The sequence below is a fragment of the Lycium ferocissimum genome, chromosome 8 (genome assembly GCF_029784015.1).
Source record: "Lycium ferocissimum isolate CSIRO_LF1 chromosome 8, AGI_CSIRO_Lferr_CH_V1, whole genome shotgun sequence".
NCBI lineage: Eukaryota > Viridiplantae > Streptophyta > Magnoliopsida > Solanales > Solanaceae > Lycium > Lycium ferocissimum.
In genome coordinates, this window is record NC_081349.1 from 20,300,464 (window position 1) to 20,319,297 (window position 18,834).

Sequence of the window (18,834 nt, forward strand, 5' to 3'; positions counted from 1 at the left end):
CTCTTTAACTCTCCTTCTAAAGGAAGGAAAGTTGAGCTTATTCATTCTGAGTGGTCCTCTAGCTTCCATCGGCAAGTCGCCTTCATTCAAAAAAATTCTAGGGACTTGTATTCTTGTTGCGTATTTAGCTAGGGCATCTGCACCTCATTTCCTTCTCTATAGCAATGTTGAATTGAGATGTTTCTATGAGCCATCTTTGACTTAATGCTTTCTATGATGCCATGTAATCTCCAAGGAGGTTTAAGGGAACCCTCAATCATTTGTACAACCATCTTGGAATCCAATTCTACTTCAAGGGCTTCGAAGGGATGATTGACACACCAAGCAATACCTACTAGCGCTGCATATGCTTCACTATAATTGTTAGTGCGGGAATTGGGATGGATGTGCAAAGCCCATGACCATATCCCCATTTCTGTTCCTAACAATACCTCCGGCTCCTGCTTTGTTTTGATTTTCCATGTAGGTTTTGCCATCCGTGTTGAGCTTCCAAGTGTTGCCTATTGGTTTGCTCCACAGTCATCTTACTTGTTATTCTTTGCTTTGAAATTTTCCGCTTGTAAACAAACTTTGCTCCAGTTCCACGTGTAGTCTATGGATTTGAATTTCTTTCTGATTGCCACCTTGATCTGAAATAAACTTTAACGTATTGAAAAGAGATTCAAACTTTAACGTATTGAAAATTCTTTTTGAAAGAATTGTTTAACTATAACTTATAAACAAAAAATAATTTATACGATCTAAAGAAAGTTTTAATGCAAAACTTACAGCACCTTTTATCCCCCTCCCAAATATACCATGTACTGACAATCATCATAAACACAAGCATTAGACATGTATTAAAAAAGAAACCTTTGATGGCTCTCCAATTATCGATCAACTATACATAATTGTAAAATTTGAAAATTGGTGAATATATCACAATTTCATAAGAAAAGCTTTTGAAGTTATCAATTGGTAAAGTAATACACATGGCAACTATTAACTTCTCTTCTGTTCAATTGTCCAAGATACACATATTTTAACAATGAAAATTTGGGGTGTTAGAAAGGCATCCATCTTAATTTAGGTGACACTCCTAACGAATTGTCCCAGAAATCATCGTTGGTTTATTGAGGTCAAACTCTTACAACTGCTTTTTCGTGCAAAACTCTAGGAATTTTATTTTCTCATCATGATTCATTACATAAGCAAAAGAAAAGGGGGAAAAAACTTAAAAGAACATTCACAATGAATAATCGAGATTTCTTTGCTTCACACCAGAAATCATTTAAAATCGAAAAATTTAAACTCAAATATAAACACAAAGTAGTCCAAAGTAAAGCTAATGACATTGTCGTATCTCAATGCATTTAATCTAGCAAGAAAACAGAAAAAACTTTTTGATTTCTGTCTACCTTACAAAAAGCGTATATTACGTAGATACTATTCTTTTGTGCACAAAAAATAATACTCACATAACATTAAACCATTAAAGGATACCAAAGTAAGAAAGATTAACAATTTTCAATTTATATGATGGAGAAAGAAATAAGAAAATCAAATGAATCATGCACATACATAGCTAAAAACCCAGAAAGGAGTGAGAGTATATGAATCGATAACCTTACAAATGAGAAAAATGTGGAAGAAAATTGTTCTTCTAAAGACACGATTGCAGCAAAGAAACAGCAGAACATCAGACCCGAAACATTAAAATAAAAAAAAATAAAAAAAGATCACAGAGAACAAAAATAGGCACAAACCTGCGAACGCTGCAGCCATAAGCCAATATATTAAACGGTGATATGCATTAATGATCATGTCTAATTAGTCTGAGAATAAGGATAGCTTTTGGTCTCCTCAAATTCCGTCGTTTCTAGTTTCCTCAAAAAGAATTATCCTCTCATACACGTTCAGCACATATTTATTTCTCACTTCATGATTCATGATTGCTAAGCAAGCCATTATTTTCTTCCTTTTTTCTTCTTCTCTAGTGTTGTTTTTGAAGCATAAAAATAAGGCGGAAAAGGCAAAAAAAAAAAAAAAAAAAAAAGATAAATAGAAATGGTGGCCATAGAGAGATGCCACATCATCTTGTCTATGCCTGGCTTTATATTATATATAGATTTCACACGACTCCTTATTCATTGTACTTAGTTTCTAAAGGAAAATATTTTGTTGATAAACTCTATGAATCTCTGAGCTCTCTACAATCTCCACAATATAAAATAAATAGCAGCAGCCCTATTTATAATAGTATAAAACCTAATTTAACTCAAAGCGGGAAAACCTATTCCTATACTAATTTGATTATAAATCCTAATTAGACATGAATTAAAATATCAAATTCTAACCAATTTTGGTTTCCTACAATTTTGAATTATTATTTCCAACATTCTCCCGTAATTCAAAATTGTATATCTGATTCTTGATGCACTTGCCACCATCTTCCAATTGTTGAAGCACTTGTTTCCAGCCCATCAATTGTTGAAGCACTTGTTTCCAACCCATCAATTGTTGAAGTACTTTCTCTTCAACCGCCACTCACTATCTTCCATTTTTGAAGCACTTTCTCTTCAACTTTCACAATCGTTGGAGCACTTTCTCGCCAATATTCTAATTTGTTGATGCACTTTCTCACGAGCCTTCAATTGTTGAAGCACTTTCTCTTCAACCTTCACAATCGTTGGAGCACTTTCTCTCCAACATTCCAATTTGTTGATGCACTTTCTCACCGACCTTCATTTGTTGAAGCACTTTCTCTTCAACCTTCACAATCGTCAGAGCACTTTCTCTCCAGCATTCCAATTTGTTGATGCACTTTCTCATCAACCTTCAATTGTTGAAGCACTTTCTCTTCAACCTTCACAATCGTTGTATCACTTTCTCTCCAACATTCCAATTTGTTGATGCACTTTCTCACTAACCTTCAATTGTTGAAGCACTTTCTCTTCAACCTTCAACCGCTGTAGCACTTTCTCTCCAACATTCCAATTTTGTTGAGCGCTTTCTCACCAACCTTCAATTGTTGAAGCACTTTCTCTTCAACCTTCAACTGTTGGAACACTTTCTCTCCAACATTCCAATTTTGTTGATGCACTTTCTCACCAACCTCCAATTTTTTTTATTTTTTTTTTAACTTTTAGAGACGATATCCTTCCTCTTGTGCCATATGTGCTTGCATCTCTTTAAACTTGCAATAGTTTGTTAGTCCTTCTCAGCATGATTGTTTTTCATGCATATCATTAGCCCGATATTTGCCAACATCATCATCATTGGCCAGACGGGCGGCATATATGAGTCATAGCCGCCCGCCGCCAGCGAAAGCTCTGTGATTTTCTACTAGGATTGTATAAGCTCTAATATCAATTTAAAGGAAAATATTTTGTTGATAAACTCTATGAATCTCTGAATGCTCTCTACAATCTCCACAACATAAAAATAAATAGCAGCAATCCTATTTATAATAGTATAAAACCTAATTTAACTCAAAGCAGGAAAACCTATTCCTACACTAATTTGACTATAAATCCTAATTAGACATGAATTAAAATATCAAATTATAACCAATTTTGGTTTCCTACAATTTTGAATTATTATTTCCAACAGTTTCTATTATATCTAATATGTTCTCCTTTTGTTTTAATTTATTTGTTTGGTTTTGATTTGACACAGAATTTAAGAAAGTGAATTAAATTTTAAATTTTGTTATTGTTGATTAAAGATATATAGAATATACCAAAATGTTCTTTAACCTTGTGGTCTTAAACATCACGTGAATAGTTGGAATTAAAGAGTTGTCAAAAAAAGAGAAAAATATATTCTTTTTTTAAACTGACTAAATAAGAAAATAAGACAAACAAATTAAAATGAAATAAAATTTGTAATTGTTAGTAGCCTATAAACTCAAATATATAAATAATTTCGTTATCAATAAATCATGGAATAATGAAAAACAATGTGAACAGGTCCTATTTATTAGATCATTTTAATTACTTAAGAGTATTTTATTCAAAAATCCATACTATATTGTTCTTTAAATATTTTTAACCTTAACAAAGGGAAAGATTCGGTGTTTATTACTACTATATATAAGGGAGAATACCAATTTTTGTAGTCCTCACATGGATTTTTTGTCTTTTTTTTTACTCCTAATTAAAGTTTTTATTACTTTGTGAAATCTTACAAATTTTGGTAAATTTTGAGAACCTTAAGGGCTTTTTTTATGCCACTAGAGATGATGATGTCATGGAAAAAATTAGTGGTCCCCACAAAACATGCTTATACATATTTGAGTCTTTTATGAGAAATATATTAAATTTGTTTAAAATTATATATTTCCTTAAGAATTTATTATAGACACCTAAAGAATATAATTATCATGTCAATCAAATTCTATAATATAGGCTTAATTATTGAATTAAAGTATTATTTTTATAATACTCTTTATTATTTGTTGATGTTAATTACCAATTATCATTTGCTATTTAAAAATTTCTTCGTCCGATTATAGATAAAAAAAAAATATTTTTTCCTGTAATTTTTTGCCATACATGCTGGCAAAAATAAGTAATTAACAAAGATTTCACTTAAGGTAAGATTAGGTTAAAAATCAAAAGAATAAATACAAATAGACTATCTTTGTTAAATATACTTAAAAATGAATCAAAATTGTAAATTATAGTCCGAAGTACGTTAGTTAATTATGCAAATTTTACGTGCGCACACTTTCAACATAAAACTTATCTAATAAATTACTATATTAAAAGAGGAACTTTATAGTTATAAAAACACTGTCGTTAAAGAAACCAAACAGTAATAATACTAAACAATTACAAAAAGTGGAGTATATTTTTTACCTTTTTAATATTAAAATATTTTGCAAAATACCGTATAATCAAAGACAAAATAGTTAAATTCAACATGAAAAAGTTATTATACAATGTGAATTTCATAAAATGATTTATTAAATTAAGAAAAATAAAAAGATGTTATTTTTTAACATGCATCTTTTGGAAGGAAAATGAAAGCTTAAAGTAAGAAAAATTTAATTTTATGAACTTTTCAATATTTTTTTCGTGTGTTTAATTTGAGAAAACATCTACAAAAATATTTTGTAATATCAAGGGTCTTAATTATTTATATTTATTTATAAGTGAACTTTATTGATTTCATCATATAACAATATTTTTTCGCAGTAAATATTTTTGACATTAATTGAATAATGTAATATTTTTTAGTAAAAAATAAGTAAGTTTAATTCAAAAAACAAATGAAATTAATTTAACATATGAAAAGCCAAATTTGGATCATCGGAGATTGTAGTCTAAAAATATTTAAGTAAAATAGCAATTAGAAAAGCCAATGTTTGATTTTTTTTTAATATATGAACTAAAAAAATGTTTTCCCTTAACTTTCGAATAGAAGTCTATTGAAAGTATCAAATTGATGTTAGAAAAACAAAGGAACAATAGCAGAAAAAAGTTACCAAATATCTACAAATTGAATTTGGTAAGATCGGTTTGGGCCCGGGCTTAGCTAAGCCCGAGCCAAATGACACTAGTTTAATAGAGATTAGTAAAGAGAGCAACCCACGTTCACCGACACATGGCACTAGGAACGAGGGCTTTGCACGTGTGGCCACTGACAATATATGAACTTTGTCTTTAGTTATTACACACGTACGTAATAAATAAAACATTTCGGTAGTAGTCTGACGTAGTATATACCAGAATTTTATCCCTATCTTTGTGTTATAGAGATGTTGTTTCAGATAGGTGCTCGAATTTTAGATTTTAAAAAATAAAAACAATAGGAATGCTGATATCTCAAACAAGTTAGGATAAACGTTTTAAAAATTATATATTAATATGAAAATACATTAATTTATAAACATCAGATGAAAAATTTACGTTAGAAATGCACATGGTTATAGTTATAATTTAAATACAGACATATGCCTGTAACTAAAATTAAATCTAAAGTATATATCAACCCCATTGATTCACTACAAAAAGCAAGAATTAGCGACAAATATATTTCGCTAAACAAAAAAAAATCGTTTCAAATTTTACATAACGATACACCAATAATAAATTATCAAAAAAATCTATTTTGTACATAATATTAACAATAAATTAGCGGTAACTAATTTGGGTCTCATAAACAATTTTTCTACCCCACAAAACTAAGGGTAAGTTCTGCGTACATCCTACCATTTTCAAACCCACTTGTTGGATTATACAGACTCTGTTGTTATTGTTGTTGTTGTTGTTGTTGTATTTAAAAATAAATTAGCGATAAATCATAATTACTTTTTCTTCTGTACTAATTGATCTTGACTAGATATGATATAAAATAATTTACGAAAATGGTCAAATATACCCCTGTACTATTAGAAAAGAGTTAAATATACCCTTCGTTATACTTTGGGTCCAAATATACCCTTCTCGCTATACTTTGGGTCCAAATATACCCCTCTGTTATACTTTGGGTGCAAATATACCCCTTCTCTGTATTGTCCATGATGGACATGAGATATGATGTGGCACTAATAACTCGGTGAGGTGGACACCACATGGCATGCCACCTCACCACCCATCCCATTTACCGCCTCTTCCCCTTCTTCTTGCACCACTACCATCTTTACAGCACAATTGTCAAACTGAAAACATGCACAGAAAAATGTAATGTTGTAACTCATCTGTTCACAAACATTTTAATCACACAACACAAAAGTAATCTAGAGCAGAATTAATCTTGATGTAACACAACAAACAAGAAATGAAAATTGGCACATTGAGCTATACTTTAAAAACTATTACATGATGAGAATTTATGTGAACACAAAATTAATGTAAGTCAAAATGCAAACTCATTTTGAGCTAGTTAAAGGACTTGAAGTCACTGAGAGGCTTTTGGAAGGGCAAAGTCCCGTCCAACAGACAAAAATAAGAATTCAAAAAATACCCAATCTATAAACAAGAATATGTCTAAGCTCATTAAAATTTCGAAAAGAGAAAAAAAAAAATCAATAACGTCCAACCTGACATTTCCAATTGACATAATCCAATTTTCAAAGGATGTGGGGGAGGAGATGGTAGTGGTGGAAGAAGAAGGGGAAAAGATGGGTAAATGGGTTGGGGTGGTAACACTACTAAAAAAAGGGGCATTTTCGACCAAAAAATTTCGACCACAATTTTGGTCGGAAAAAAATCGACCACAGGTGGTCGAAATTTGCAGAATTTAATTTTTATTAAACTTTTTATAGGATTTCGACCACACTGGGTCGATTTTTTAACTGGAAAAGTGAATTTCGAATTCGACCACGTGTGGTCGAAATTAATTTTTGTACAAATAATAAATCAGAAAAAAATATTTATACATAATTAAATTATATAAATATAAAACAATTAATTTTTTTTTTAAAAAAAAGAAGCTAATTTCGACTACAAGTGGTCGAAATAATTAAGTCAAATTTGGTCAAATATGACTTAATTATTTTCGACCACATGTGGTCGAAAATTCAAACAGATTTAGACCAGATCGGGTCACTTTCTTTTTATTTTTCTCCTTCTCTTTCTCTCTCCTTAATTCCTCCTCTCTCTCCTCTCTCGCGACCCACCACCCCACCTCCTTAGACGCTCAACGCCGCACGCCACCGCCGTTTCCGACCCGGTAATCCGCCCACCACGTTGCATCCGGAGCACTAATGTCTCTTAGATCGGGCAAGTTTATTTATTTTTTTCCTTTCAATTACTCTAATTTAATTACATCTTTGTTGATCTATTTTTATTCCATGTAGATCTTTAAATCAAAATATGAAAAGTCAATATTTATCACATGGTACTTTTTCTTTCGTAATATATGTTTGTTTCTTTGCCTACAATATCTTATGGATTTTAATGCTTTTTATCTATTTCAGGAAGAGATTTGTTACAAACATTTCTTTCAAGAATTATATATTTGAGTTATATAAAACCCTCTTTGCGAGTTGTTTTGATTATTTTGTAACTTCTTTTAGCCACTTTTGGTAACCTTTTGATATAATTGCTTGATTTTTCGTTCCTATTTATTTCCTACTATGAACGTATGATAGGAGGAGCTTTGAATATTTTGTTTTTAAATGAACACATATGATGTTGACTTCTTAATTTTAATTTTAAAGTGAATAAATTTAATATTGTTAAAAGAGAAACCTAAAAGATTAAAGTGTGTGCCATTAAAAGTTGAGAGAGGTAAAGCTACGAAAAGCTCGTACGTGGGGTGCAAAATTTGCTTTTATAACTATGTGTTGGTATTGTACTAGATGCGTGTTTTATTTCTTCCTCAATGAACGAAAAGTAGCAAATTATTTGGCTTGTGAACAAGTCATATTGAAATTATACTATGGGGATCAACCAAAGGCGAAAACAAATCAAACGTGATTCATTTTTTTTTTTTTACAACTCGTTGTATGTACATATTAAACACCTTGCTTTCTAATATTAGACTCTTTCTGTTGATATAAGGTGGAGCTATACAAATATGGTGATTATTAACTTACATCTCGAATTAAATGTTATTTCATTCCATTGTAGAATCAATCCAATTGTTTGTTTATTTTGTTTTTTTTTTTTTATTTATTCATCAAGTAGATATTTGAGGTTGATGTGTTGAAAATTTGATTTTCTCCTTTGGTTAATTGTTTAAGTGGGGTATGTTTTGTGGATTTTTCTATGATTCCTAATTTGATTTTCATTTATCACTTCCCAAAAAAAAAAAAAATGTGGTCAATGACTTTATGGTTTTAATTAAACGATTGTCGATTAGAGTTTGAAATTAATTCATGTTTTCTTTTCGATGCCATTTTGATGGATTTTCTCTTTCGATTAGTTCATCAAGGTGTTGAAGTTTGCTTCTTTTCTTAAGTGTAACTCTTATTCGAAGCATTAACAAGTGAATATTTTGAAAAGAGTTGATTCGAATGAATTATGACTTCAGGTAATTAATTAACAAGGATCTCTTTTCATTACTTTTTTAAGTTGAAATGAACAAATCTAGGACCAAAATAAACAACTATAAGGACCAAAATATTTATACATGATAAGGGCTTTTTATTTTTTTTTTACTTGTTGATCTCATGAAAATCATGTTTGTATTTTAGCAATTAGCAAACCACATGGTATATATACAATTTTGAATCTTATCTCTCATTCATGCACTAATTTTTATGTTCCAATTTTCACTTTTGGCTTGTGGACGGGTTTGTTTTCCTTTCTCCGAAGTTTGTTATGGAGACATTCTAAAATGTTTCAATAGATCAATGCTTGAAGAATCATAGAGATGACAATTGGTGAATATATTTTTGTAATAGTTATATTTTGCAAATTGGATCATGTTGATTAAGCTGCTAACATAGTTACATAAAGTTAGCTTTGTTGTGTTCTTACCATTCGGGTTTTTTAGTCTTTAGTGAGAATTTTTGTTTATTTTCAAGGGAAGATCTTCAAGTTATCCTTTTCTCAATTAAAGGTAAATCCTTCTTCTTTGGATAATTTACAATAAGTATCTCGGAAAAGAAGTTCCATATTCATCTTGTAGTCACTTATCACATCCTTTCTTTTTTCTGTTAATAGAATATTTTCATTCTTGATCAATGATAAAACTCTGCTATATTATTTTCATTCTTGATCAAAATTAAATTGGTCTGGATGCCACCTTTATACCCGTCGGCCCGTGAAGGCATAGATGCTGCTGATGATGGCGCAGTTGATCCTAAGGAGTATAAAGCTATGAAGCATCAAGTTGCTTAGCTAACAAGAACACTTAATTCCTCGGAGGCTAGGATGTTGGGTATGCAAGCCCAAATTAATAGATTATGATGGATATGTTTAAATGGATATGTATATTATCTTTAAGGGTTTGAATGTAGTTTTAGTTCGAATTAGAAGTACTTTTAAGTTTATAATGTTTAAGTGTTTGAATGATGTTTATGATGTTTAAGTGTTTGAATGATGTTTATGATGTTTAAGTGTTTGAATGTAGTGTTTAAATTTTTTAATTTTAAGTACTTTGAGGTTGAATTTGATGTTTATAAGTGTTTGAATGGACAATGTTTAAGTGTTCAAGTGTTTGAACATTGTTTATGGTTGTTGTGTTGCATTGTTGATGAATTGGATGACTGTTTTGGTTGATGAATTTGGTTATTTGGAAATTGGCAGGTGGGTTTTGTGCCAAAAAGCGAGCAAATCTTTGAAAAAATATTCCGGATTTTCGATCACATGTGGTCGAAAATCAGCCGATGTTTCACAATTTCGACCACATGAGGTCGAAATTGTACCCGAAAAAAAATTCAATTTCGAAATTTACATGTGGTCGAAATTGGTCGAAGCCCAATTTACAATTTCGACCACATGTGGTCGAAATTGAATTTTTATTTTCTTTTTATATTTAAATATAAATAATGTTTTTGACCACACGTAGTCGAAAAAGTTAAATATAATTTAATATAAAAATAATTTTTTCGACCACATGTGGTCGAAAACAATTTTTCCCTTAATTTCGGTAGAATGTGATTTCGACCACGTGTGGTCGAAAAAAAATTTCGACCAAGCTGTTATCGACCTACGCGTGTGGTCGAAAAATTGGTCGAAATAAAGGCTTTTTTGACCTCGTGTGGTCGAAATTTTTGGTCGAAAATCCCTAGGTGGCATGTCATGTGATATCTACCTCACCGAGTTGTCAGTGCCACGTTATATCTCGTGTCCACCATGGACAATTTTGACGGAAGAGGGGTATATTTGGACCTAAAGTATAACAGAGGGGTATATTTGGACCCAAATTGTAACGAGAAGGGTATATTTGGACCCAAAGTATAACGGGGGATATATTTAACCCTTTTCTAATAGTACAGGGGTATATTTGACCCTTTTCCGAATAATTTATTTGGGAGTAAAACAACGTCGAGTCGCACACAATACTCAGATATAGATCATGACACGCCATTGTTTAGCTAAGCTCTTCTTAGCCACTATTTATCCCTTTCTCAACCCCCTTCCGTTCAACCCCCTTTAAGTTCTCTTTCCCTTTATTGGTTTGTTTTATTAGCTCAAGTCAACTAAAATTACTCATTTTGATCATAAACTCCCTAGTTTATTTTACCTTAAATGAAAATAGACATCACCCTTAATCACGAGTCTGAACTTGAGTTTTGGGAATGGAAAAATCTATGAACTTTTTAGACCACAGTCAAAATTTTGTAGATGTAAGACGATTGATTAATGTTTTGTCCAAGCTGTCACGACCCAACCCATCGTGATGACACTCACACTAACCCCCCTGGTGGGCAAACGATCCCCTTAACCAATTTTTCATCCATTTAATCAATTATAAAACATAAATACTGAAAATAACGGTCAAGTGTTTAGTCATGCCATAAATAGAATAAAATTGCGGATGTCTAACTATTACAACCCCAAAATCCGAAAGTCGTCGTACAAGGACTCTAAAACATAAAGCAGTCTAAGAATAAGTACTGTCTGGAATAATATAAGTGTCTAGAAACGAAATAGACATCAGTAAAGAGAGATCTTCCGGCAGCATGGCATGGATAGGAGCTCACCCTCTGATCTGTACGAGAAATAGCCTCAAGAAAAATGTGAGGTCTGGAAGAAGTCTCCGGCCGCAATCTGCACTCAGAAAGGGTGCAACAAGGTAGTATCAATACAAACACTATGTACCGGTAGATATCATAGGCCGACTAAGATTGGTATCGTGCATACATTCGTAAAATCAACAAAATAGGCAGATAGGTACAACAACACAACAACCACAATAAAATCAAGAGTCAATCATCAACTAATCATTAGAAGTCAGAAGAATATGATAATATCCAATGCAATACAATCAATGATAATCTCTCAACCGTACACACATGCTAAGTGTAGTGTTCGCACAATAGTCATGACCTGCAGGGGACCCATGGTGTCTATGTACCACTCACTCCGAAGTTAACCTTGGATCACGAGCCCATAACTATGCCACATCCTCATCCCCTGTCAAATGTGCCTTATATATATGATAAGTCTCAACCGTGTCTCAAATCCAGAATACAATATGAAACATGATCAATAAATAATGCCAGAGTTAATGAAATACAAGACACAATGCCACAAGTCATAACAAGACTCAGATAAATCAGCTCAACAATCGCGTAAGCATACAACTATCTCAATCAATAGTGAATAGTATATATGAACTCCTTTCTTCCAATAATCACACAAATACACCTCATGTTCAATACATAAAGAAATGGCGGCAAGCCCACATAATCAGAAGTCATACCAACCTAAGCAGTATCCAACCAGACGTCATGTCCGAAGACCTAATCATGCTTTCTCCCGTCAATTTTATTACATATACAGTCAACTAATCAAAGTCTAACTCAAGTAAAACATAACCTACCTCAGATGTAGAACTGGAACAACACAAAATACTCTACTGGAACTTTTCCCTTCCGTAATGCCTCGGAATGCTCAAAGTCTAACAATATAATGCTAAGTAAGCAACAAAGTATCTAATATATCAATAATCAACATTTGGAAAGATAATTCCCAAAATATCCCTAACTAATCGAAAGGGTAAAACCAGATTTGAGGGTGAATTTATCCCACCCTCAGTCCCAAAGAATCATAATCTTCCAATTTATGAGTTTTCTAATAACTTTAAGCCTTTCAAATCAGATTTTAGGCAAAACCCCCCATTTTAGCTGGAACCCTAAGTCTCAACATACAATTCTCATAGTGACTACATAATTCCCATCCTAGAAAGTGATAGCCTGCACTTATAGATGATATAAACAGTTAATATAAACAATGTCTCAAAATTTTCAATAAGGGTTCATGAAATTTAGGGTTCTAAAACTTCCATCCACCATTAATAGACCTTAAACTAACCATGGAAACTTCAAGAAGAAAGGTAAAGGAACATAATAATGGCTATCACTACTACAAAAAAGGCTTTTAGCGGCAAAAAATATTCCCTTTAGCGGCAATAAAAATTGCCGCAAAAACATTTACCGGCAATTAGTTATTAGCCGGTGAAGTCGCCATCGCTAAAGGCTCTAGCGGCAATTAACGGAAATGCTGGTAAACGCCCAAATAATTGCCGCTAAAAGGTCCAACCTTTAGCAGCACTTATTTTGCGGCATTTGTGATTGTCACTAAAACTGGCAGTGAATTCCTTGCTTTATATATTTAATAACTATTGTTATTGCCAGTAAAGACTAGTGTATTTGTCTCTAAAAGTGGCATCTTTTAGTGGCAATTAAAATGGTGACTTCCCCAAGTACGTAACATCTTTTTATGGTTGGTAAAGACCCATATTTTACTGGTAAAAATGTGAATCTTTTAGCAAATTTAATATTGGCTTAAAATTCTTGAAAAAAACTACTCTTATTCATTCTATATACAAACATTAATAATAAAACACACTAACTTTCATTATAAAAAGCACAATATTTTATTAAATCCCAACAACTAATCCATAATTCTAGAGTTTCAACACCATAAAAGAAAATGTACACAACTTGAATACAATTACGAGCTTCAATTTAAGTCTTATAACTAGTGTCTACACTAGCAAGAACTTTGAGAAGGCCTTGAAAAACTGCAAACAAATGTGTTTAAACACCACCAGTGACCCAGATAGCCTCGTTACACCACCAGCCCTCAATGCTTACACCACTCATCGACTTGAGCACACTTGTTAATAGGATTGACGGGAAAATAGAAATGAATGTTCTTGCGAAGTCATTAAGGCTGAAAAGAAACATTTTGGTTACAAAAATATAAATCAATCGCCACTATTATAGAACCAAATAATGTCAGTTCCTTATTGCCAGGACGTCTAATGCACAACTAATTCCAACATAAGCTGGTATTTGAACGACATTCAGCCCATCATGTTAATATGTTACTATGAAGAAAATAAGAGATTGAATCAGAACAAAATATTTGAGTCAATCTATTAACATATTTTAGTAATAATAAGTATTATTGTATTAGCAGGTGCAATAGCCCTTTGTTAGTTTCATGCTATGATTCATAAATGGGATTTGCTATGGAGTTTAACGAGACTAAAAACCCAACTTTATAGACGAATCAAATAGAATTTTTTCCAAGTAATCGAAGATTAAGAATTCATTATAAACTTTACATCAATCATTATAGAAAGATTGTTTTTTGTATGAGATATCATTTCATAGTAATATTTTCTTTCCTTTCCTCCCTTGTTTTTTTCCTGGATAGTTATCATTTTGTGGTATTCTATAGCAGATATGCACCAAACATGGAATGCAAAACAACTATTAGCAATGACACTTGAATCGTAATTACCTTGGTTACACCAGTGCTGCCAGGAATGATGTTGAATGAAGAAGCTCTTTCACCTCTCCAGTCCTCCATGGATGGACCATCAACAATATTTAGGGAGGTTGAGTAGCAAAACATTGCAGCAGGTTAAAAACTACATATAAAATTCATCATATCCAAATTGCATTGAGTGGACAGTGCTCATGAGATCCTCCACAATGCCAAACCTATCATTGATAACCTACAATACAACACAAGAAGACAAAAACTCATTAACAAAAGATTTGACAAGTGATTCAGATAACAGATAGGAAGAAATGATTAATATAAGATATAACCTTGGCCAAAGGTGCAAGGAAGTTAGTAGTGCAAGTAGCATTGGAGACAATGTCCAATTCTGGCTTGTATTCCTTTACAACATCCACAACAAATATGGGGGCGTCCTTACTAGGAGTAGAGATCACAACCTTCTTGGCACCACCTTGATCACACAAACATCTCAAGTCGATCAATTATTTCTATATCAAGGATTTAGCTTTGTTTTGGCCACAAGTGTAGATCTAACACAAGAAACAAGATCCAAGAAGTAAAGTGTATATCCAATGAACTTTAAATATACTAGAGGCTATAGTAGTGAATTAATGCATAGATCAAATCTAATAACAGAAATACTTCCACCAGGCAATGAATAAAATTGCCTCTTTCTCTCTTGGGAACTGTTTTTGGAGTTATGTGACTAATGACTCGTACTTAGTAATATAAAAGTGGATTTTTGATTCCCGTCTACTGCTGCAGCGGTCACTAGATGCGCTGTAGCAGTCCCACAGTAGCAGCTGGACCCTCCGCTATGGCGGACCTCATTTAATGGCCAAACCCGCCATAGCGGTCAAAACCGCGCAGTAGCGGTCCCGCTATGGCGGTCCACCACTCGCTATGGCGGACTCTCCCCAAATCCCACATTTTCGCTGTGCCAGTCAATGCCCCGCTGCGGCAGCTCCACTGTAGCTGCCCCACGGCCGTTGTGGTGGTCACACCAGAACCAGAAAACTCTAGTTTTTCACCAAGTTCTCTCAAAATCCCGACATCAATCCGAGACCCCACATACACAAACCAGATATGCACACACACGTAAAAGTACGCTACGGACTCACCCATGGCATAGGAATTCCCAACAGATTTCTAACTTACTAAGTCAACCCCCAAACGGAATAAAAAAAAGTTTTCAAACAAGTGCACAAAATACAATAAAACATCTCGGGAACTGAACCATTCACCCCATCAAGTCATAATTGATCCTCCGGACCTCACAGAATTGACGGAAATCTGAAAAAAGGTCCGTTCACCCAAAAGTCAACTATTGGTCAAATACTTTCACTTATGAATTCTATCCTTAAGTTTTCACTAGGCTCAATCTTGGACTCGGAAATGAATCAACAGGGGTAAAATGGTCAAAATGCCATAACGACCTAGCGGGTCGTTGCACAAGCATTTTATTTTCATAATTTTTAGAAGTATGGATAAAATCTAAATGGTGGTGTAAAAATGAAACATTTGCATAAATCAATCACTCATAGGGAGTGTTTCATCCTTAATAGGTCTTATGAGATGAGACTATGAATTAATCGGGCAAGTGAATATCGAATATGCAATGATTATACTAAAATAGAAATATGAATTTCTTTTGATTTTTATAAACCTGTAAATAGTAAAAATAAAAAAAATAAAAAAGGGAGAATTTTAAGAAAACACCAATAGAATGATTTTGGTAAAATTGAAACCCCCCTGCATCTTATTGTCACTTAGTTATAAGCTACAACTTTAATTTAGGGCTTAATACATAGATAGCTATTTAAAACTTGTTTGGATATTCTATTTAGCTTGAACTAAGCCTTATTTCAATTGCATACACCAACTCCTAATAAAGTGTAGCCTTATTTCAATTGAATACACCAACTCCTAATAAAGTGTTTCAATTAGACACTTTCAATTCAAATTTTAGAAACTTTGTTGCGTGTGTTTTCATTCGTCTAATTGGTAGTCAAGTTAACCACATAAAATATGTCATCTCCTTTAGTTTTACGCATCAACTTCAAGTAGAAGATATATGTGGTGTTACGGCTTATTGAGGCGAATGAGTATCATTAAAGGAGATGTCATATTTTATTTAGTTAACTTAACTACCTAATAGACAAATCAAATGGCCGGTGGCCAGTCCACGATGGAGGCTGGCCAACCCTCACTAACTACGACTGTTCCAAATACCAATCCTAATCCATTACAATATTCAGATTTGTTCAAACCAAAAACCTTGAATGATTCATTACATAGTCAGATACAATCCCTGCCCCAAATTCCAATGAAACCAGTAACTTTCCTACATGGGGTGCCATACATTAAATACACTGAAGCAGAAGTTGATCAGATGAATGTCATTGAAAATCTTCAGTATGCTGTGGTAGGGAAGTTCTCATATGGCCAGCCAGATATTGAACAACTTCGTTTGATAATCCCTACACAATGTGGAATAAAAGGTGAGTGTAGAACAGGTTTTTTAAGAAACCGCCATGTGCTTATCAGATTAAGTCGTTTTGAAGACTTTGTGAATTTCACATCAAAGCCTGTATACTACATTCAAGATAGAGAGGGATACTCGTACCAAATGAGACCACTGATTTATGATTCGAATTTCAAGGTTGATGAAGAAACATCAAAGACAATGGCATGGATTTCCTTCCCAAATTTATTGCCTACATACTTTGTGAAGGAAACTCTTTTTTCAATTGCATCTGCAGTGGGTATTCCTATACAATTGGATATGGCTACGATCAACAAGACTAGACCTAGTTGTGCTAGGGTCAAGGTTTTAGTAGATTTGTTAGCGGATTTACCCAAAACAGTGAGGATGGATATTGAAAATGAAAAAACAGGAGCAATAAGGACTGTTAATGTTCAGATTCATTATGATTACCTTCCTAAGTATTGCAAGGAATGTAAATTACAGGGGCATGATGAGTATGATTGTAGAATTATAAATCCAGAGCTTGCTCAGTATGATAATGAAAGGGAGGAAATGCCAAAGGAGAATGACAAGACAAAACTTCATAAAAGCTCTGATGAAGTGCACAATAGTAAGGAAAGCAATAAAGATCTTCAAGAGGATAAAGAAACTGAAGCAAAAAAGGCCAAGAGATTACAAGCAGAGGAGCAACATAATAAAAAGCAGGCTAATGACAAAGGCAAACAAAAGCAAGAGGAGGGAAACCAACAAGGATATGAAGGGAAAAAGAATTCTGGGAAATACAATTATAGAGGATACAATAATTTGTACAATTATTCTGCTAGAGTGTTGGCAGGTGGAAGAGTGTTAGGAAATTCGGGAAATTGGAATCCCATCAAAGACAACAGAAACTTCAATGCTGAGAAGGGAAGTGCAAATCATAGCAAACAGAAAGAGACAACAGTCACTGCTACATGCAACAAATTTAACACTTTGGTGGACTTGGAGGAGGAACAAGAAAATCAAAATGAAACACAAGAAGGAAGCACACATAGTAGCAATCCTGTTAAGGAGACAGCTAGGCCATGGGTGGATGCTGCCTTTGGGAAACAGAGAGAAAATAACAAAGCTATAAAGGAGCAGGGAAAGATAGATAGCAGACAAGAGCAAGATAATAAGAAGGAGAAAGGGGTAGGGGATAATCAGTCAGAGGAGATAGCCATACAAGATTCAGAAAGAACAATTACAGATATCGTGGAAAATGCTAACAAAAAAGAAGATGATAACAAACAGATTCCTGAAGGCCAAGACGTACTTCAACCCATAGAAGTACAAGACAGTGTTAATTCAAGCTCATATCAGCAAGTGGAATCAGTTGGACAGCAAGTGGATCAAATGAAGGACTTACCTGAAGAGCCACCTGATGCAAATAACATGGGTGAAGGAGATACAGCATCATCTGCAAATAAGGAACAAAATAATGAAGCCAGGACACAAAATAATGAAAGGCCAACACAAGCAAGGGATCAGAGAGATCAAAACAGCAAAGATACAGACATAGAAAAGCAGGAAAGTTCAGGAAATCACAAGTCTCAACTGGTAGCCAAAGATCATGAAAACACAACACAAGAAGAAGTGAATCAGAATAAAATAGATATTGGAGAGGAGGAAGCAGGTGAAACTATTAGTTCTGATTTAATGGAGGGCAACAATAAAGGAGATATTTCCCCTAAACACTTGACAAAAACTAAAAAGGGTCACAAGGCAAGGGATAAAAGTGTTCCTCCCAAGACAGTGGGAGGAGTGCAAACAAGGAAGGCCTATTCTAAAGGAGTTTCTCAATGAATAGCTCATTAATATGGAATATAAGGTCTGTAAACACTCAACAGGCCTTTGAGAGGGTAGTAATATTGCATAGACAGAAACATTTTAATTATGTTGCCTTACTAGAACCTTTCCAGCATGTTAGACATATTGACATGTACAAATTGTGGCTAAATATGG

General features: G+C 33.4%; 1 protein-coding gene and 1 long non-coding RNA gene across 2 annotated transcripts; one reads left to right on the forward strand and one right to left on the reverse strand.

Moving 5' to 3' along the window:
* The first annotated feature begins 9,590 nt into the window (after window positions 1-9,590).
* LOC132066697 (uncharacterized) lies at window positions 9,591-10,157 on the forward strand. Its single transcript, XR_009416916.1, has 2 exons — window positions 9,591-10,007; window positions 10,041-10,157. It is a non-coding gene; the product is annotated as an uncharacterized LOC132066697 (long non-coding RNA).
* Window positions 10,158-13,593: 3,436 nt separating this feature from the next.
* LOC132066117 (glyceraldehyde-3-phosphate dehydrogenase, cytosolic-like) lies at window positions 13,594-15,488 on the reverse strand. The gene is made up of 5 exons (XM_059459498.1): window positions 15,485-15,488; window positions 14,672-14,814; window positions 14,518-14,574; window positions 14,358-14,459; window positions 13,594-13,629 (listed from the first exon to the last, which is right to left on the reverse strand). The coding sequence occupies exons 1-5, from the start codon at window positions 15,486-15,488 to the stop codon at window positions 13,594-13,596; spliced, it is 342 nt and encodes a 113-aa protein (XP_059315481.1).
* Between the last annotated feature and the right edge of the window lie 3,346 nt (window positions 15,489-18,834).

What these genes read in the sequence shown, in the direction of transcription:
- LOC132066117 (XM_059459498.1), bottom strand. An exon ending in TGAGCACTGTCCACTCAATG is followed by an intron (nt 14,460 to 14,517) that starts CAATTTGGATAT and finishes ATGTTTTGCTAC; the next exon opens with TCAACCTCCCTAAATATTGT. An exon ending in GCAGCACTGGTGTAACCAAG is followed by an intron (nt 13,630 to 14,357) that starts GTAATTACGATT and finishes ATTTGTTTGCAG; the next exon opens with TTTTTCAAGGCCTTCTCAAA.